This window comes from Aotus nancymaae, unplaced genomic scaffold (genome assembly GCF_030222135.1).
Source record: "Aotus nancymaae isolate 86718 unplaced genomic scaffold, 86718_ANA_hifiasm-v0.15.2.pri h1tg000076l, whole genome shotgun sequence".
NCBI lineage: Eukaryota > Metazoa > Chordata > Mammalia > Primates > Aotidae > Aotus > Aotus nancymaae.
This window is the reverse complement of record NW_026988491.1, coordinates 7,178,560-7,199,478: the sequence shown is the minus strand read 5'-3', so window position 1 is coordinate 7,199,478 and position 20,919 is coordinate 7,178,560. Positions and strand designations below refer to the sequence as shown.

At 42.4% G+C, this 20,919-nt stretch overlaps 1 protein-coding gene across 1 annotated transcript in view; it reads left to right on the top strand.

Moving 5' to 3' along the window:
* The first annotated feature begins 1,443 nt into the window (after positions 1-1,443).
* The window catches only part of LOC105709154 (probable glucose sensor protein SLC5A4), a 41,264-nt gene continuing 21,788 nt past the window's right edge, over positions 1,444-20,919 (top strand). The window contains exons 1-7 of the mRNA XM_064367937.1: positions 1,444-2,126; positions 4,085-4,189; positions 6,676-6,735; positions 7,968-8,072; positions 15,029-15,134; positions 16,753-16,833; positions 18,986-19,206. Coding sequence (XP_064224007.1) covers positions 2,058-2,126; positions 4,085-4,189; positions 6,676-6,735; positions 7,968-8,072; positions 15,029-15,134; positions 16,753-16,833; positions 18,986-19,206 — 747 coding nt within the window. The 5' untranslated portion in view covers positions 1,444-2,057. The remainder of the gene's footprint in view (positions 2,127-4,084; positions 4,190-6,675; positions 6,736-7,967; positions 8,073-15,028; positions 15,135-16,752; positions 16,834-18,985; positions 19,207-20,919) is intronic.

Here is a 20,919-nt window from a genome sequence, read left to right as displayed (position 1 = left end):
AAGCGTGAGTCACTGGGCCTGGCCCATTCATTTTTTTTGACAGAGTTTTGTTCTTGTTGCCTAGGCTGGAATGCAATGGCATGATATTGGCTTACCGTAGCCTCGACCTCCCGGGTGCAAGCGATTCTCCTGCATCAGCTTCCTGAGTAGCAGGGATTACAGGCATGTGCCACCACATCCAGCTAATTTTGTATTTTTAGTAGAGATGGGGTTTCTCTATGTTGGTCAGGCTGGTCTCAAACTCCCGACATCAAGTGATCCACCCGCCTTGGGTTTCCAAAGTGCTGGGATTTTTTTTGAAAAGAGAGATCTTGCTCGGTTGCCCAGGCTGGAGTGCAGTGGCATGATCATGGCTCACTATAGTCTTGACCTCCCAATCACGGGTGATCCTCCCTCTTCAGTCTCCCAAGTAGCTGGGACCACATGCGTATGTCACCACACTCAGCTAATATTTTTAGAGACAAAGACCCCCTATATTGCCCAAGCTGGTCTCGAGCTCCTGCCTCAAGTGATGTTCTCTCCTTTGCCTCCAAAAGTGCTGAGATTATAGGCCTGAGCCACCACATAGGCTTTACTTCCAACTTCTTCTTGGCTGTGGTCCAGGGGTCTTGTCTGAGTCTTCATGATCCCCATCACATGCTTCCAGGTTGACTCACTCCTTGTACAACCCTCTGACCCAGCGCTCTCCACAGCTATGCCCGCAACTCTCCACATATGGTGTTTGTTGAGCCACTTCCTTTCCTACACAGGCCACCAATATCTTTCTGTGGCATGTGAGACCCACTTCAGATACATGTGAAACTTTGGAATCCATGAAAGGCATAATTCACTTCTCTGTCAAGGGATATAGCTCACTGGTCAGAAATTGTACCTGTTCTCTGAGGAACCATTGTATTCAGTCCCTCCTGGCTGACTTCTGGCCCCTTCTCTGTCCTTCTCTCCTCCTTATGTGTCTTCATTTCTCTCAAATCCCCCCACCACCTGATCAGCTCTCCTTAAAGACCCTGTCTTTGTCCTCAGAGAACACCCCATGCTCTACCTCAAACTCTCCCCGCATTTCTGGCCCTGCATCCCTCGTTCTCACACTCTACCTAGACTAGCACTCGCCAGTGGAGGGCTGGGGTGTCACAGCTTTGGAGAAGAGGTTTAAAGGTCTCCATATCCAAGAGCCGGCTCTGATATCTCACCCCACCTGCCTGAGGCTGATCATTAACCCAGAATTTATATAAAGATGGGTCCTGCCTGGAATATAGCACTGCTGCAGCCATGGCCAGCACGGTTAGCCCCAGCACCACGGCTGGGACCCCAGAGCCACCTCCATTGTCTGATCGAATCCAAAATGCTGCTGACATCTCAGTCATTGTCATCTATTTTCTGGTGGTGATGGCTGTTGGGCTGTGGGTAAGTGGAATCCCAGTGGCTTTTGGGGGGGCACAAGGTTTGAGAGGGAGTATCTTAAGGGGAGAAGGGATGTGATTGTGACAGGGTTTTTCACAGATGTCATTGTTATTATCAAGAGTCATTTTCTTGTGTGTTGCATAAATAATTCTTAAAATGAGCTAACTTATTCTCCTAACAGTCCCACTGTGTGCACAGAGCCAGCACCGGGACCTTCAGATTTACTTTGCATCCCCAGTACCTGGTATAATGAACAAATATGTAATTTTTATTATTGCATTTCTTTCACTGTCTTTTGTTTGCTCACTTTCTGGCTTAGTGACTTGGACTCTTAATTCATTTATGTTGACTTTTCTTTTTAATATGAGTTTGAGGCTGCAAATTTTCTTGCAAGCATGGCTCAGCGATACCACACATGATTTTCGTGAGAATAATCAGAGCAGTTAAGACAGAAGTTGAGGATTATGATTTTTTTAAGTCCTTCCAGCTCTGGGTTTTTACGAAGCGATTGCTTTTCAAGTCCTTTAAAATTTGATGCTACAGAACAGTTTCCAGGAAAATATTTCTCACCCCTCTCAGCACCCTGGCCAGAGCCTCTGGGATGTCTGGGCGTGGCTGCTGCGGCTTGACCCTCACCTATCTTCCCTTATGTTCAGGCAATGCTGAGGACCAACCGAGGCACTATAGGAGGCTTCTTCCTCGCTGGTCGTGATGTGGCCTGGTGGCCGGTAAGTGGACCAGTTTCCTGGAGATAAATTTCCTGGATGTGTGCTTAAAAGTGAACGTAGGCCGGGCACAGTGGCTCACACCTGTAATCCCAGCACTTTGGGAGGCCGAGGCTGGCGGATCATCTGAGATCAGGAGTTTAAGATCAGCCTGGACAACATGGTGAAACCCCGTATCTACTAAAAATACAAAAATTAGCTGGGCGTGGTTCTGCATGCCTGTAGTCCCAGCGACTCAGGAGGCTGAGGCAGCAGAATCGCTTGAACCTGGGAGGCAGAGGTTATAGTGAGCCGAGATCGCACCACTACACTCCAGCCTGAGCAACAAGAGTAAAACTCCGTTGCCAAAAAAAAAAAGTGAATGCAGAAAACATTTAGAATGTTGACTATTTCTGATGTACATTGGTTGCCTACTCACTGGGGCTCCATTCCTAAATTTCTGACATCATGGCTCCTCCCTGTAATTCCAGGACATTACAATATATCACCTATTATGACAGCAGGTCCAGTCTGGCATTGAAGGACCCCAGTTCAGCCCCACTTCATATTCTTTTCTCCTGCTCCTATCAAGCGTCTTCTCCTGGCTTCTTACAAGCTCTGCACATTCCTGCTTTGCTCCCAGTCCGGAGCTGATGCTGGCCGTCTTGTTAGGATTGGCCTCCCCATCTCTGCTCTCCTCCTTCAATGCCCCACCCCACCCCTTCCTCATCTGAGGAGCCTCCCAGCTCTCTCCATGGGTCTTTATGTCCCATGCAATCATTGGTTGTGTTCCCTGTGATGCTGCTAATGCTGATGCCTCTTGATTCTTGCCCAGTGGGTGTTCTCGTGGGGTTTTGGTACGTGGCCCCCACAGCCAGGGTCCCACTGCAGCAGAGGCTGCATCTTCCCCTCTCCACCTGGAGAGTGTCACCTCGGCATCACATTATACGATAGGTGATTAGCAAATGCTTTCTTCACAGATCTGACTCGTTATCTAAATGGTATGAAGGGAAGTGGAGATGGGGAAATGTTCTAGCTAGGGTGATTGAAGCAGAACAACTGGAAGTTTGAAGTGAATTTTATTTGGGGCATCCAATCAGTCCTTTTTAGGACTGTTAACGAAATATATAAGGCTCAAGTGATCTTGAAGCCACAAACCAGCTAACCCCATCCTCTGGCCCCATTGAGCTAAGTAGAAAAAGTGATTTTACAGAGCCCTTAAAAAGTGGGGAAAGAAGCAGCACTGCAGGGTCCCACACCCCAATTCTCTTCAATCAGCCAGAACTGGTGCTGTTCCATGCCCACTCAAGAGACCACTCTTGATCTTTGGGTCCAAAGAACAGCAGGCACTGTGATGGCAAGGGAATGAATAAGAGGGTGTCGTGGCTGGAAGGATGGAGAGAAATTTCCTCCTAGGCAGCTGTGGGGTCCTTGCAGCTGATTGAAGGGACAAGAGCTGATGGGAGGTCTGGCACTGCTAGGCCAAGGACAGGCTCAACTCAGAGCATTTCAGTAGATTGACCAATGCTCCCCGCAAGGCAGGGGCCAACAAGCTTTTCTGTAAAAGGCCAGATTACACATATTTTAGGATTTTCAAGCCATATAGTCTGCTGCAGCCACACAACCCTGCTATTGTAGGACAAAAAACAGCCCCAGTCCATATGGAAAACCAATGAGTGTGGCTGTGTTCCAGACACTGAAATTTAAATCATATAATTTCATTTTTACAGTTTCATATCTTACAAAATATTATGCTTATTTAGATTGTTAACCATTATTTAATAATGCAAAGATGTGGAAAAACAGTCTTGGCTCATGAGCCATATAGAAACTGACTATGGGCTGGATTAGCTAGGGGGCAGACATTTGCTTGACTCCTGCTCTGAGGAGTAGTGACCGAAACATCTCAGCACCTGCCTGTTTTCAAAAAGTCTGATTTGGATCTTTTAACTCCAATCCTAGTTTATTATCTTGCATTCCAGATGGGCGCCTCTCTCTTTGCCAGTAACATCGGCAGTGGCCACTTTGTGGGGCTGGCTGGGACAGGAGCAGCTTCAGGAGTCGCCACTGTAACATTTGAATGGACTGTAAGTTACTTCATAGGCTTTTTCCTTTGAATCAAACCCATATCCAGTGTCTTAGTATGTTTCATGCTGCTCTGACAGAATATCACAGGCTGGGTAATTTATAAAGAACAGAAATGTCTCTTACAGCTCTGAAGGCTGGGAAGTGCAAGGGCTGAGGGACACACATCTGGCAAGGGTCTTCTTGCTTTGTCATCCTATGATGGAAGGTGGAAGGGTACTGGGGTATGAGAGAGAGGGAAAGTAAAAGAAAGCGAGAGAAAGAAGAAGAGAAAAGGGGAGAAGAGGGTAAAACTCATTTTAAAAATCAGGAACCCACTCCTACTATAACTAAGCACTGTCTCGATAATGACATCCATCTATTCATGAGGGAGGAGCCCTCATGACCTAATCACTCTCAATGGTCTGACCTCTCAATACTGTTACATTGAGGATTAAGTTTCCAACACATGAACTTTGTGAGACACATTGAAACCAAAGCATCCAGGTATATTAATGAAAGTCATATCCCAGGTTTTTCTGGAAGTCTGTACAGAATGTTTTCCTCTTTGATTTTCTGTCTTTCTTCTAGTCCACTTCTTGGGTTTTTATTTTCTTATTTGTTATTTTTTTTTCTTTGCCAATCTTACTGTAAGTTCTGGGACACAAGTGTAGAACAAGAACATATAGGTTATCTAGGTATACATGTGCCATGGTGGTTTGCTGCACCTATCAACATGTCATCTAGGTTTTACGCCCCATATGCATTAGGCATTTGTCCTTCCCTTACCTCCCACCCGCTGACAGGCCCCAGTGTGTGATGTTCCCCTCCCTGTATCCATGTGTTCTCATTGTTCGACTCCCACTTATAAGTGAGAACATGTGGTGTTTGATTTCTGTTCCTGTGTTAGTTTACTGAGAATGATGGCTTTCAGCTTCATCCTTGTCACCTATAGGCGAGTGCCGCCACGCCCAGCTAATTTTTTTTTTTTTTTTGAGACAGAGTCTCGCTGTGTCACCGGGATCCGAGTGCCAGGCTGGAGTGCAGTGGCGCGATCTCGGCTCACTGCAACCTCCTCCTCCTGGGTTCAAGCGATTCTCCTGCCTCAGCCTCCCGAGTAGCTGGGACTACAGGCACGCGCCACCATGCCCAGTTAATTTTCGTATTTTAGTAGAAATGGAGTTTCACCATGTTGGTCAAGATCTCTTGACCTTGTGATCCCCCCGTCTCGGCCTCCCAAAGTGCTGGGATTAACAGGTGTGAGCCACCGTGCCCAGCTCAATATTTTTTTTTTTTTTTTTTTTTTTTTTAGTAGAGATGAGGTTTCACCATGTTGGCCAAGATGGCATCAATCTCTTGACCTTGTGATCTGCCCACCTCAGCCTCCCAAACTGCTGGGATTACAGGCGTGAGCCACAACATGTGGCCAAAACCTATTGATGTTTTAAGAAAGTTTACAAATTTGTGTTGGGCTGCATTCAAAGCCAGCTTGGACCACAGGATGGACAAGTTTGCTCTAGCACATAGCTGGACATGTGATGGACGTGCTGCCAATAGTTCTTGAGTTGCCTGAGTTTTCTGTGCTTTTATGTTACTCTTTCTGATGTTTTCAGGTACATGCATGTGCACATTGGGCAGAAGAGGATGCCTGTGTAAAGGAAAGTTGGATCATAGTGAAAGTTTAAACAGACTATCCTAGGTTGAACTCAAAGTGACCTTGAGTAATCACAAATGCCTGTGCCCCTCCCCTGTTGAAGATTCTGCCCCTACTTTTACTTTAGTAATATCTGGGAGTCCAGGATGGATCCAGCCTCCAGATATGCCCTATGGCTGAAGCTTTAATAGTGCCATGGACACTAGAATGAAGTCAGTCTCCAGATGCATGGCCAGAATGACCTATGGACCAAGTGGGTGTGACAAGCAGGCTGCAGAGAACTCAGTCACCTCCTGTGACTATGACCTTGGGCTCCCTTAATCTCTGTAAGGCTCAAGTTTCCCCTCTGTAAGATAAGCATAACTGTGCTTCTCACATCTGCCTCACTTAGACTGAGAGCAGCATAAGTGACATATGAAAAGACTCTTTGTAAAAATTGCATATTTATGCTAGATTATATTATTACCATCATTGGATGTGGCAAGACTTGGGGAGCACTGGGGATATTCTATTTCCAGATTCCTTTCTCAGTGCTCTCTTACTCTATCATTTATGCAATCCTTTGGCAAAGATTATATGACCTTGTAGGGGTTCCACCGGGATCAGATCCCTTATATTCTTTCCCTTTTTCACCACACAGATTTTGTGGCAACTTAAGCCCCAGAAAATGGTGGCCCCTGAGTTATAGAAACAGAAAAAAAGGAACTCACAGTTGTCTCAGGATAACTGTTTGAATGGGACAGGATTAAGCCGACTTTTTTTTTTTTTTTAATTTCCAGACTCAGAGGTCATATAAGGACAAGCTCCACAAGCCAAGACTCTTTAACATCTCACTCTTATTTTGGTTCCTCATAGTCCTCAGTAATGTTGCCGATTCTTGGATGGATCTTTGTCCCCATCTATATCAAGGCAGGAGTGAGTATCTGTTACCAAAATGCCAGAGTTCAGTTCTAGGCACTGCTGCTCACTGCACAGAAAGTCAATCACTGAGACAATGAATATTGCCAGGAAAAAAGGCTTTTGGGGGTGCTGAAGCCAAAGAGATGGGAGCCCAGTCTCAAGTCCATCTTCCTGATAGACTAAAATAAGGGGTTTATATAGCAGGGAAGATATGTAACCATGTGTGGGAAAACAGGAATGAGGGGGCAGATAAGGAAGAGAAGTCAGTCAACAGGAAGCAGATCGTGGGTTAGACAATTATAAAAGGTGAGGTCTGGCTTCTCATTGTTCACGTGTGGTGATCTGGTGAGTTTCAGCTCTCTGACCCTATTCAGGAGGCCTGATGATTGATTTTCTGAGAAAGGAACTGAGATAAGACAAAGGTAACTTTCTCCAAGACTGGGAGGATCAGTTTCTATGCTTATTCAAAGAAACCATAGACATCAGTTCTATGGGACGATTGGGCCAGTTCCATATCCATAGGTATTCTGGGTAAATCTGTCAGGTGTATCTTTCAGGCATTCATTCATTCACTCTTTCTCTTCAATCATGAAAGCTGGGTTTCTGTCCGTCACCTGGCCTATTGCTAGTAATATACAGAAGACAAAAATCAAATTTCTTGCCTAGAGATGTTTCCAGTATAGAATGTGGCCGCAACCAGTTGGGAAATCAGTGGTGTCCCTGCATAATGACCCTGGAGCAGAGATGACAGGTTTGATGGCAGAGTAAAGACGAAGGCAGTGGAAGGGGAGGATTATGATCAGCTCTAAGACTTGAAGCTTGAGAGTTGGGGTGCTTGAGGCCACCATTAATGGAGCCAGGGATTCCAGATTAGAGGTAAATGATGGATGAAAAGGAGAGTGATGATTTCACCTTGCAACAGGATAAGTGTTTGGTGCATTCAGGACACTAAGGTGGAGACACCCAACTGGCACTGGGAAAGTGAGATCTACAGATAGGTCAGGAGAGAGACCTTGGCTGGAGTTATCAATGGGCGTGCCCTTCTCTTCGAAGCATGGTTTAAGAATCCACTTTCTGCCAGTCACTGTACAAGGTATCAGGTCTACCTCTATGAATAAGAAGCCATGGTTTCATCACAAGGAAGGGGCCATACACAGCACTTTCACTTACAGGTGCTTAGGAAATGCTGAATAATCTCAACACACAGGGACCTAAGGGTAAATTCCTGTCAATGTCTGTCTCTGCAGGTGATGACCATGCCAGAATATCTCAAGAAGCGGTTTGGTGGGGAGCGACTCCAGGTCTACCTCTCCATCCTCTCCCTCTTCACCTGTGTGATTTTGTCAATCGCTGTGAGTTCAGAGCCTTCTGACATTTTAGCTTCAAGAGGTTGTCAGATGGTGCCAGAGTGCTACATAAGAGAGCTGGATGTATACACTGCCAACGGCCTTTCAAGGGTCAAGCCATATGGATGTCTTAAACTCTCAGGGGTGTCTCTTCCAAGTCTTATGGGGAAAAAGGGAGCTTCAAAGACCCTGTGTTCATAGAGTGTTAGACTTTTAAGTCATGAGAGACTGCAGGGTATGAATCTCCCCTCTCATCAAGGATATGAAAAAAATGAATGTACAAAAAGAACAAAATGTCTCATTCAAGTAACACAGCTCTTTAGTAAAGCGAAGACTTCTCTGGCCTCGTGCTTTTTCCACCTCAAGATAACCTTTATATTTTTTCTCAGAGCATGTCCGAGTTTACATTTTCATTTTCAGTTTGATTAAGTGACAAGGAAAGTACTTTGTATTATTATACTGATTTTTCTTAAATTCATTCTACTTTATCTAAGACCACCATGGTAAGACACATGTCACAAATAAGTGTTAAAAAATTTAAAGTACATTTTAACTACTCTTTTATAAAGTTACAATTTTGGGGCCAGGTGCGGTGGCTCACACCTGTAATCCCAGCACTTTGGGAGGCTGAGACAGGTGAATCACTTCAGGTCAGGAGTTCGAGACCAGCCTGGCCAACATGGTGAAACCCCATCTCTACTTAAAATACAAAAATTAGCCAGGCATGGTGGTGCACACCTGTAATTTCAGCTACTTGGAAGGCTGAGGCAGGAGAACAGCTTGAACCCGGGAGGCGGAGGTTGCAGTGAGCCGAGACCACACCACTGCACTCCAGTCTGGGAGACAGAGCAAGACACCATTTCAAAAACAACAACAAAAAAAGTTACATTTTTTGAAGATAATCAGTGAGGAAAGATGGAAGGAATTTGGAGATTCAGCAGCACATGTAAAAAACAAAGGTTAACTTATTTGCTCCTCATGTGTCAGTCACTAATGAAATAATCTCAAGTTTATAATCTAGGCAGGTATCTGAGTTTGTGAGAGAAAAAGCTGACCTTTCCTATTGCTCCTGTCAAACTGAGTCATCGTTGGAAGTGAACCAGCTGTTTAGATTAGATGGCATGAGCCTTCCCAATGCACTGTGAGCATTGTCCATCAATGACTGCATATTATTGAGCTTTGTGTTGGGGTAGCAAAGATTCTCGAGTTCACCATTTGGCTAAGGCGGTAAGATGGGAAGGTTAGGCGAGGCAGAGGGAAACAGAGGAGCTCACAGGTGTCAGGGGCTTAGGGTTCACATGTTTCTCAAATTGTTGGACTTGCTAATCTCCCAGTTCTCCTCTGGTGCTGACATCTACAGCTTTATGGTTCTAAGGAGCATGAGCAGGCATGAGGGCAGAGAACAGAGGACAATGCACAGCGAAAGAGCCCTCAAGGGATGCAAATACCCAGGTTGGAGGGTTACTGGTGGATGGGGAGGGACAGAATGCTGGTGAGCTGGGTGCGGGTGCAAGGAAGCCATTTGTGTGTCTGTGGCTGTGCAGAGTCCATGGTTGGCTGGAAAGACACCTTAGCAGGAGTCCATTCTTGCCTGCAGGTTTATGTTTTAAGTGACATTAATCATGATTAATCTTAGACATGACCTTCTGTATACTCTTAGACTCTGATAACAGATTGTGTCCTAGTTACTTATTAAACAGATAATTATGAGATGTTAGGATAGGACAGTTTTCATAGGTCTCCTCTGACCAGATTGGAAAAAGGTCATCCTGTTCACTGGTTCTCAACCTGCAGTAACGTGTGCATTGAGATTTGGTACAAACTATCATCTAATCTACAGTCTTTATTCAGATATTGACTATTGTTTTAATACAGTCTTTTATAGCAAAAGAATCATTGCAATTCCTCTTTACTATGAAAAATAATTTATAATCATTGTTAGTGTAATTAATGCCACTGAATTATATACTCAAATGGTTAAAATGATAAATTTTATGTCATATATGTTTCACCACAATAAAAAAAAATGTCATTGGTGACTGAGCCTAGTGACTTCTGCCTATAATACCAGCACTTTTGGAGGCTGAGGCAGGAGGATCACTTGAGGCCAGGTGTTTCAGACCTGCCTGGGCTAAATAGTGAGACCCTTGTCTCTCCAAAATATATATATATATATTTAGCCAGGTATGGTGGCTCACTTGAGCCCAGGAGTTGAATTACAGTGAGCTAAGATCATGCTACTGCACCCCAGCCTGAGTGATCTGGAGTAGTGCCTATCTCTTTAAAAAAATTCATTGATACTATGTCAACTACTTACATATAATTTCAAAACCATGGATTTAATTCTTTAATAGTGGTATACAACAGAAACAAAGGTCAAGGAATTCATAATAAGATAAAGTGTGTTTTAACATGGAAATGATTAAGTAGAACTACACAAAGTCAAAACGCTGTGGTGTAATAATTGCCCCTCTGTGGATGAGTATAAAATCAGTATGAATGAAAATAGCTACAAATGCAGACAGAGGCAGATATGCACGAGGCGCACCACCACAGGTAACGCTCTTTTTCTGAAATGGCGAACATTTTTTTAAAAGTGAAATCTTCCTTCGATACTAGTTGGCATTCCTGAAAAACCCTAATGTGCAATAGAGTCGGGTGTTAGGTTTTATTTCAAATCTTAGAGAAAAATACAACCATCTCCTGCTACACCTGTTTCCAGCCCCAAGTTCTACAAAGAAACAGAGACAGAGTCTTGCTCTATCTCCCAGGCTGGAGTGTAGTGGTGCAACCTTGGCTCACTGCAACCTCTGCCTCTCAGTTTCAAGTGATTCTCCTGCCTCAGCCTCCCCAGTAGCCAGGATTACAGGCATGCACCGCCATGTCTGGCTATTTTTTTTGTATTTTTAGTAGAGATGGGGTTTCACCATGTTGGCCAGGCTGGTCTCAAACACCTGACATCAAATGATCCACCCACCTTGGCCTCCCAAAGTGTTTCTCACATGTTTTCAACTATTTGAGATTGTTACATACATCATTGCCCTTTAATCTCAAAAATTTCAGTGTAAACTTTCCCCCAGATTTAACATTCATTGATAATTCTACCTGATCCAATGATTTTTATGTGATCCAGTCTTTACTGTGGCGGTTGTTTTAAAAAATGATAGTTTTCTAAACTGAGCATTCCCTGTATATCATTAGTCCTAGAAGCAGGGATAATTTCTTGCAAAACCACAGCAGAATTATCAACTCAAGCAAACATAACATGGATACAGTTATCTACCATTTAAATTTCAACTTTGTCAACTGACTCAGAAATAATCCTGTTTATCATCCTTTCTTCTCCAGTACAGGATGCGGTCTAGGGTCAGGTATTACATTCAGTTGCCAAATGTCTTCAGCCTGCTTTCATCTGGAACATTTCTATGTACCCCTTTTCCGTCTTTGATGACACTGACATTTTTGAAGGATAGAGTCCCTCTTCCACTCTTCTTAATATGACAGTCTTTATTTTGGACTTGCCTCATATTTCTTCATAGTTGGATTCAGGTTATGCATTCTTCTTGGCTGGCATACTGCATAAGTGATGTGTCCTACTAAAAGTATCCTATCTAGAAGCATTCAATATCCATCTGTTCCTTAATGGTGATGTTAATTTTGATCATCTGATTGAAGTGTTGCCCAGTTTCTCCAACATAGAATTACTGTTTTATTTTCCCCTGTAACAAATAAGCATGACTGTTTTATTTTCCCCTGTAACCAAAAGGATCTGTGCTAGATCCTTTAAACCACTCAAATATTCAGTTCCTCTTCAAAATTTTCCAATAGATTCAGCGTTGATAAATGATCTTATCAGATCCAATCTTTACTAGGATGGTTGACAAATAATTTTCCAACTCTAGCACTCCTTCCATAGTTCCCATCCAGCATTCAGCAGGCTACTGAGGGCAAGAGTCTTCCCTTCTCTATTTATCTATCACTGATGTGGACTGACACATTCCTGTTTATCATTGGTTTACAAATATTATTATATGTAGTTATTTTGATACTCATGCCATATTTGGCCAGTGAAAGCTCCCCAAACTGGATTCTGTGTAAAGGATAGGGCATGATCCCATCATTTTATTGGGCAATTTCTTAAATTCTGGCATAACAAAATGTTTCAGACTCATCTTGTACCAGCCCTCCTCCAGCTCTGGAATCACCTATTTTTCTGGGACATCCCTGGCTCCTTTAATGGGGAAGCATTTTAGATACCAAAATCTGGGTGCTAAGTGTGCTTATTAAGTTGACTTTTTTTCTTGACTCTATTAGCTGACAGAATTAGGAAATAAATGCAAATGTACACCCATATAAATACACACACATAAATACATACATTCATATACACACATACATACAGTTTCTGGGCAACTATACACATACATATACATAGCTTACAAATCATGAGTTCACACTAATACCTCCAATTCCAATCCAGCTCTACAGAGTATTTTCTTGCCTTCTGCAATCTATATTTATATGTTCCTTCTTCCACAACTGAGAATCCTGACTCTCCAAGTCATCAACACACACACACACAATTTGTTTGCTCCATCCTATAATGCATCAAAAATGGTTTCAGAAATGCTTCAGGACATTGGTCTGGGCAAAGACTTTTTTGGAAAAACCACAGATAACAAAAGCATAAATTGACAAATGGCCTCAACTGATCCACCCACTTTGGCCACCCAAAGTGCTGGGATTATAGGTATGAACCACTGTGCCTGGCCGAAACAAAAATAAGTAAATACTTTTAAAAAGAAAATGATTTCAGAATTGCCTCGCCCATACTGCTACAAAAAACAAACTAAAAATGAATTCAGAACTTATTTGCAGTTCTCTTCCATCCCCATCATAAGACTAGTGCATCATCAAACATGGTGTTCCTCATTATGCCAAATTTTGTTGCCACTTAATAGAAGTTTCTCCTCAGTGTAGGTCCCTGTTCTGAAAGGGAACTTTGGCCATTAGCTTTGAGAGCTTGTTTGAAAACTTACCAAGGAGCCCTTACAGTTGCCCACTGGTTATTAAAGCAAAACCCCTTCCATACTCTGCGGTAGCCCTACAATTGTCCCACTGTGCTTCCCAGTGGTCACCTGGTGGCTATGTGGGGATGTCTAACTCTAAGTTTCTGCAGATAAACTGCTGTTTCTCTCTGCCTCCTCCCAGATCTTGCTGCCATGTAGGTTTTGTGGCTAAGGTTGATTTGCACCTGCCTTCTTGCCTTTTGGGCCTCATGGAAATACCCTGTTATCTGATTTTGTTGGTTTTGCTATACACTTGCACTGTCTAATGTAGAGATTCATGGAAGTTCACAAACTATGCTGCCACATTCACCATTTTTCTAGAATATTTTATCTATTCTAAGTGTTCCCCCACATATTTCATTAAGTAAAATCCCACGATAACAGTATCACAATATGTTTAACCATATAAGCTTCTGAGTCACACCACACAGGTTTAAATCCCGAGCTTACCACTTTCTATCTGGGTCATCCAGGACAAATTCCCTAAGCCTCAGTTTCCTCAGATACAAAATGATGATAATACCTACCTGACAGGTAGTTTGGGGACATGGAGAAGGGTGGGGGTGAATTCTTTCAAGGTTTCAAGGAAAAGATAATCCATTGGCAGCTTCAGTTTTTCCAGAAGAGAGAAAATATGTTACCCAATTCATCTCTCAAAACAGTTCTGTTTATAATTTTAGGAAAGTTAAAACAAACAGATAATTATAAAATTTCTCATTGGCAAACAAGAATACTAATTTTAAGAAAAAAATATATATGATTGGTTATATATGTTAGTATACATATATAATAGCTACCAGGAAATTGTCCTGAATTATTCATCTTAATTATGCTGAGCCAAACATTGTAGACAGAAAAATGTACTTCCTACTGAAATATGTTTGCCTTAGGGAGATTTCTAAGTTGATTATAGTCTCCTTTTTTTTAATGGTTAGACCTAAGGGCCCCTAGGATGGTCAGAGACACATGTAATTAGTTGAATTCCAACCAACACATCATGCATTTACAGCACAGTCTGCATAATCTAAATTAATTCTGCATTCCCCCTCAATTTCATAAACAATCATAACCCCCAATTCAAACAATTATAAATCATTGTACCACATATCTATTTGGAATATACATGAAAACAATGTTCTTTGGTTGCATTTTATTTTTGTACATACAATCTTTATTATTTTTTTTTTTAGTCTTGCTCTGTTGCCAGGCCGGAGGGCAATGGAGTGATCTCAGCTCACGGCAACCTCCACATCCCACGTTCAAGCGATTCTCCCACCTCAGCCTCCCGAGTAGCTACAGGCACACACCACCACACTAATTTTTGTATTTTTAGTAGAGACAGGTTTACCATGTTGGCTAGGATGGTCTCAATCTCTTGACCTTGTGATCTGGCTGCCTTGGCCACCCAAAGTGCTGGGACTACAGGCGTGAGTCATCACACCCAAGCTCTTTTTGTACATACTTTCTATCCAATATATTGCGTTACTGCAAAAGTAATTGCGGTTTTTGCCATTAATAAATTTTATGGTACATGAAACACACACAATAGAATATATTCTCCGTCACAGTCAATGGGCTTTCTATAAGCAATTACTCAGCTTCTCTAAGCCTCACGATACAGAAAAAGTTCTCAGGACATGGCACCTCATTTAAAAAGCACCTCAACTAAGCAATGAACTAACTTCTATGAGAATACAGAAGAGAGTGAAGATAGTGAAAACTGTTTTTTGACGCTTTATGAAAGGTATTACTCTGGGGCGGTCTCAGTGGATTCTTGAAAGATAAGTAGGAGTCTACCAGGAAAAGAAGGGTTGAGAAGAGTGGACATTGGAGCAGAGAAACCAGTGGCCTGAAATGCATGACTCCTTCTTATCCTGACTGTTCCCTTTTTAGTCAGATATGTTTTCTGGAGCCATATTCATCCAGCTGGCCTTGGGACTGGACCTTTACCTGGCAATCTTCATCCTCTTGGCTATCACTGCTGTTTATACCATCACTGGTGAGTATGTTGGATACTTTGCTTACTCAGGCTGTTTTCTGCTGATCCCACCCCAACCTGCAATTAGCATTCTCAGTATTAGCTGTGTCATGGCAGAGGTAAAGACACCATTTCATTCCCACTATCAGAGTCAAGCACAGCACCAGAAACACAACTAAAGGATACAAAACAGAATACTCTGTATTAGATGTGGGCATCCTGATGAAGGGGAATTGTGTGGGGGATGGGGTGGAGATCAGGTATTTTGGTTCAGCTATGAGTTTGGTACCCAGATTGGCACTTAGAATTCAGCATATCATCCATAAGGAGACAGCAGCTCAGATAGGAGACTGGCAAATGCCAGGTGAGGTTCAAATGAAGACAGGATGCCAGGGCATGGCCATGGCCGTGAATGGCACAGTTGAAAGAGGAAAACTGAAGCAGTGGGTTGCTGGCGGGAGACGATATATGGTAATAGTCCAAGCAGGCCCTCATGCACCAGGTATGTTGATATGCTTCTCATGTGTATTAACTTATAAAAATTAAACAATAACAGCTGAGTTGGAAAACGTAAGGAAAAATACCAGCTAGGACAATTTCTGGGCCATTTTGGTGCATTTGAGCTGTCAACCTAAAATAAGCAACTCTCCAAAATGAGGTGTTTCTTCGGGAATAGTGAGGGTATGCAAACCAGGATACATGTGCTATGGCACATGTGACCATAGGCACTTCCAAGGGGGTTGGGCAGGGGAGACTTATAAAGACAGAGAGGGAGAATCCACATAAGCTGTTCTGAAATAAAGATGATTATTTCACCTGCTTATTGCAGGTGGTGGTGTTTGTTCATTGGTGGCACTGGCTGTAGCCAGAAGACAGTCTTCACAGAAGTGGCTTCACCAGAAAGTTCTAGCTGGGATAATGTCTTGCAACAGTTCCTGTTACAGGCATAGGTGCATGAAGGCCTACTTGCATGGTCTCCCAACCCCATTTTGTTAGGGTTTGACAGAAGTGTCTCTATTTTGGAACAGACAACTTTCACAGAGCATGTGTTTCAGAATAGGGAGAGATAAAGGCGTGAGTTTTCAGGATTCATCTTGTTTTCCCATGACACTCTCATAAAGGGAATATCTTGTTGACCGACAGCCTAGTTAGTCTAGAATTGAAAAAGAGTTTTGGCTTGGGTTTTTTTTCACTATAGCAAAACACAAAACACAGTAACTATATCTGGTTTCACTGAATTAATGAAACAATGATGTTCCGGCACTAGAGCAAAAGTGGTTTTGCTAGATATTTTAGAGCAGGTGCACTGTGCTGAATGGGGGTCAACTGAGGGATTGTTAAGAGAAACTTTCATGGTATTAAAGTGCTGCCTTTCCCTCTACTTAATATTCAAAAACTCACACAAAGATGAAATTTCACAGTAATTCACAGAAACTGAATCAAAACAAGGCATGAGAAGTAGAATCAATGCTGAGAAGACCAAGATGCCAGGACAAGCTTGTGGCTCACCCAGGAGATTTTGATATCTTCTGCTGAGTCATTTTTGGGGTTCTGGGTGGAGAAGAGCCTAGTGGTGAAGGTAGTAAATACATGAGGACACATGGATAAAATGCCCTGGTTCTTTTCTTTCTCTCACCAGGGGGCTTGGCCTCAGTGATTTACACAGACACCCTCCAGACTATCATCATGCTGATTGGCTCTTTTATTCTCATGGCATTTGGTAAGTGAGAACCCTGTGTGCAGTGCCCAGGGGCCAGAAATTATGGGACTTGTTTCTGTTCAGTCTGTCTGCTCTTTATTGGGATGCCTTCCAGTTCCATCTTGGCACATTTTCCAGGCATTTATATAATCCCCATCACTGAAATATCTGCCTGACTGCTTTCTTGCTTTATTATCTCAGCATGAGGAAATGGGTAGGGGAGGAGGAGAACATTACTTTCTTTTAAAAATTATTGCTTAGATAAGTTATCTCATTTCACCTTCATTTCTCTGTGTTAAGGACAGACAAAATCAGCACCATTGGGTTGATAATTTTACAGAAGTATTTGTGCATTAGATTCAAAGTCTGGAAACCTTTCATTTACATAGAATTTTTATGAAATGAAGAATTTAATAGTAGGAAAAAATCTGAGAACTGAGTATTAGTTCAACTGAATAATACACAACCTATGTTTGTGTATTCTAACAATGTATTGTAGTGGATTTTCATCCAAAACATTCATAACCTCATTATGATTATTTTGTATGAAAATCTATTATAATACATTGTTACAGTACATAAACATAGATTGGAATTTCCTTCATAATGCTCACTTTATAGTATCAGTTCATTGCCATCAAACAATATTGATTAATCTAATTTACAGCTTGCCAATTTTTGTTTTCTCTTATTATGGTATTTATCTTTGCATAAGAAATCCATGCACACAGTAAAAAGGATATAGGGTGAAAATAAGTATCTCTTCCCTGTCCTGCCAGCATGCTCTACCCACTCAAGCTACACTGAAGGCAACAATCCTGAATGTGCATGTATCTAATCACACAGCTTGTAGGTACATGAAGCAAAAACTCAAAGAACTACAAAGACAACAAATATGCAATGACAGTTGGTGGTTTTAAACCAATATAAATGCCTCTAGCTACATATGCTACTGAAAACTAAAAATTGTTTCTCATTTACCTGGCCCTATTTCAGGTGTACAATGTATGGCTAGTGGCTACCACACAGGATGGCATAAATACAGAGCAGTTCTATCACTGCAGAATGTTTCCATTGCACAGTGCTACTCCAGAGGTTGTTAGCATCAGTTCTTCGTGTACTTTCTATTCCGTTTTCCAGAACTTCTGTGCTGGTCTTATTCATGGTGCTTTGGTTTCTGGCCTCAGTGATGCACTCCCTGGGATCCGGGGCTCTAAGCCTCAATTCTCCCATCTTTAGGATGAAGAGGAGGACTCTCATCTCTTAGGGTCTCCTATGTATTTTTGTTACAAACCATGTTTATCTAATCAAAGCAACTTCCTTGTATTGTCTGTATCCTCCACTCGGCTAAGTTCCTGCCTTGCACATTTATTTTGCACATGATCCCACCACACTGTTTGGCACATAGTAGGCCTTTAGCTAAATAATCAAGCAAATTAATGTTAACTCAACCCTACAATTGTATAATACCCTGATGAATTTTTCATCATTTAAAGCTATACTAAGGGACCCCAGATGCCTGAGCTCAGCTTTCTAAGCGCAAATACAATTCTCTTCTGCACCTGATTAGCCTTTCTAGATGCAAACAGGCTGAGTCTCAGCATTTTCTCTTGTCATGTCTAACCTGCCGCCCCCAATTTCTGCTCATTATCTTTCCAATTTTTTATTATAACAGGCAAAATATAGTGTTGCATCAGAAAACGAGATTGCAAGTAAGATCAAAAGAGCAAACTCTGGGTCAAGAAGAGAGGCCTTTGGCTCCTGTTCTTTTCAGAAGAGTTGGGGCTTTCTGATGGCTGATTCTATGAGACTCACCTTCTTAGCTCACCCTTCCAGTCTGCTTATGCTCTAAATGGTTGTGATACATCAGTGTCAGCCTGTTGGGTAACAGCTTCATTTTTATCTTAAAAGAGACACTAACTCAAAACTTCAAAGAGCAATACAGGAAGACAAGTCAGAGTTATTTGCTTTGTGTACTTCGTGAAAGTCAATCTGGTAGCATGGCCAATGCCAGTGGAGGTACCAGAAAGACATGGACCTGAGAGAAGATCACTGAGGATTCGACTGGGCTGATAGGAGGTGCTTGTGTACTTTCACCAAAAAATAGTCACCATAAACATTGGACATTTTAGATTTCAGTAAGACATCTCATTTTACTCTGACACCTTTTCAGCATTTAACGAAGTTGGAGGTTACGAAAGCTTTACCGAGAAGTACATGAATGCCATCCCGTCCGTAGTCAAGGGGGACAACTTGACAATCAGTGCCAGGTGCTACACACCTCGGGCGGACTCCTTCCACATCTTCCGAGATCCTGTCACTGGGGATATTCCATGGCCAGGAATTATATTTGGAACGCCCATTACAGCTTTGTGGTACTGGTGCGCAAATCAGGTGAAGTGTGTGTGTTTGTGTCACATGTGTGTATGTGTTTCTTGTTCTTTCTTGTCTCATAGAAACATATTTAGTTTCTATTTTGCACACATATCACTTAAAGAGTCAAATACTTCTTCGTTGTTTTTTGAGATGAAGTCTCATTCACTCTGTCATCCAGGCCGGAGTGCAGTGGCATGATCTCAGCTCACTGCAACCTCTGCCTCTCAGGTTCAAGCAATTCTTCTGCCTCAGCCTCCCAAGTGTCTGGGATTACAGGCATGTGCCACCACAGCCGGCTAATTTTTGTATTTCCAGTAGACATGGGGTTTCACCATGTTGGCCAGGCTGGTCTTGAACACCTACCTGACCTTGGTGCTGGGATTACAGGGGTGAGCCACCATGCCCAGCTTAAAGAGTCAAACACTTCTACAAAGCCTATTTAAAAATAGCTGCATGGCTCCCTGTTTTCTACCCTATATCTTATACTTTAGAGGCAAATGCTTTCAGCTCTTTCAAATGAGTGTTTTGGCATTTATTTCTGTTCCCTAAATCCTTGTGCTCAATGTGCAGTCTGTGAGCCATCAGCATGGACATCACCTTGGAGCTCACTAGGAATAAACTCAGATACCTATGACCCTATCTAGACCCTTTGAATTGGAGTCTGCTCATTAACTTGATCCCCAAGTGATTCAGATAAATGCTTATGTTGCTCCCTCTTGGTTTTAGGATTTTGTTGGTGGCTTCCCTATGATGAAGGATGAATCTAGCTGTCCTTCAACCTTCCCTTCTCAGTCCCATGCAAGCACACCTGTTTCCCCATCCTCCCAATAGCTGTCAACAACAAGTATGAAGAGATCAGCATTCAGTGCCACCATTTCTGTGACTACCTGAATGTAATTCACAGCTGAACCACGTGATGAACAGTGCCCGATTTTGCCTTAGCTTTTTCTGGTTCCTGGAATAATTTTAATTTGTCTTTCTTTTCTTTCTTTTTAAAAAACACTATTTTCTAAATAGAGACAGGTTCTCACTATGTTGCCTAGGCTGGTCTCAAACTCCTGAACTCAAGCAATCCTTCTGTCTTGGCCTCCCAAAGTGCTGAGATTACAGGTGTGAGCCACTGCATCTGGCCAATTCTTAATTTTTCATTTTGAATTTTCTTTCTAATTATTACTCACTGAATGAAAGGTTCTCTTGGAGCCTTTGCCCTCTCACAGTCTGGCAGTGCTCCTTCTGTTTGGTGTCCAACCTTATCCAATGAGCCCTTCACTACCATCTTTGGGAATTCATTTTTGCCTTACTCGGCTTATTTCTTTTTCCAGTATCGCCTGTTGTCTTCTTAGTTTATTACGTCTTTCAGGGCAAATCAAAACCTTTAATATCTTCCTGAGCTAGGCCTCCTAGGAGGTAAACTTTGTGAATTAGCATATTTGAAATTGTCTTCACTCTAACCTTTCCTTGATTGATAGTTTGTTCATGTATTCAGTCCTAGGTTGGAAATAATGTTTCTCAGAGTCATAGACTCACTGTCTTCTGGATTTCACTGTCACTGTCAAGAAGCTTGAAGTCTTTTTTTTTTTTTTTTTTTGAGATGAGTCTTGCTCTATCACCCAGGGTGGAGTGCAATGACACAATCTTGGCTTACTATAACCTCTGCCTCTCGGGTTCAAGGGATTCTTTTTGCTTCAACCTCCTCCGTAGCTGGGAGTTCAGGTGCATGCCACCACCCAA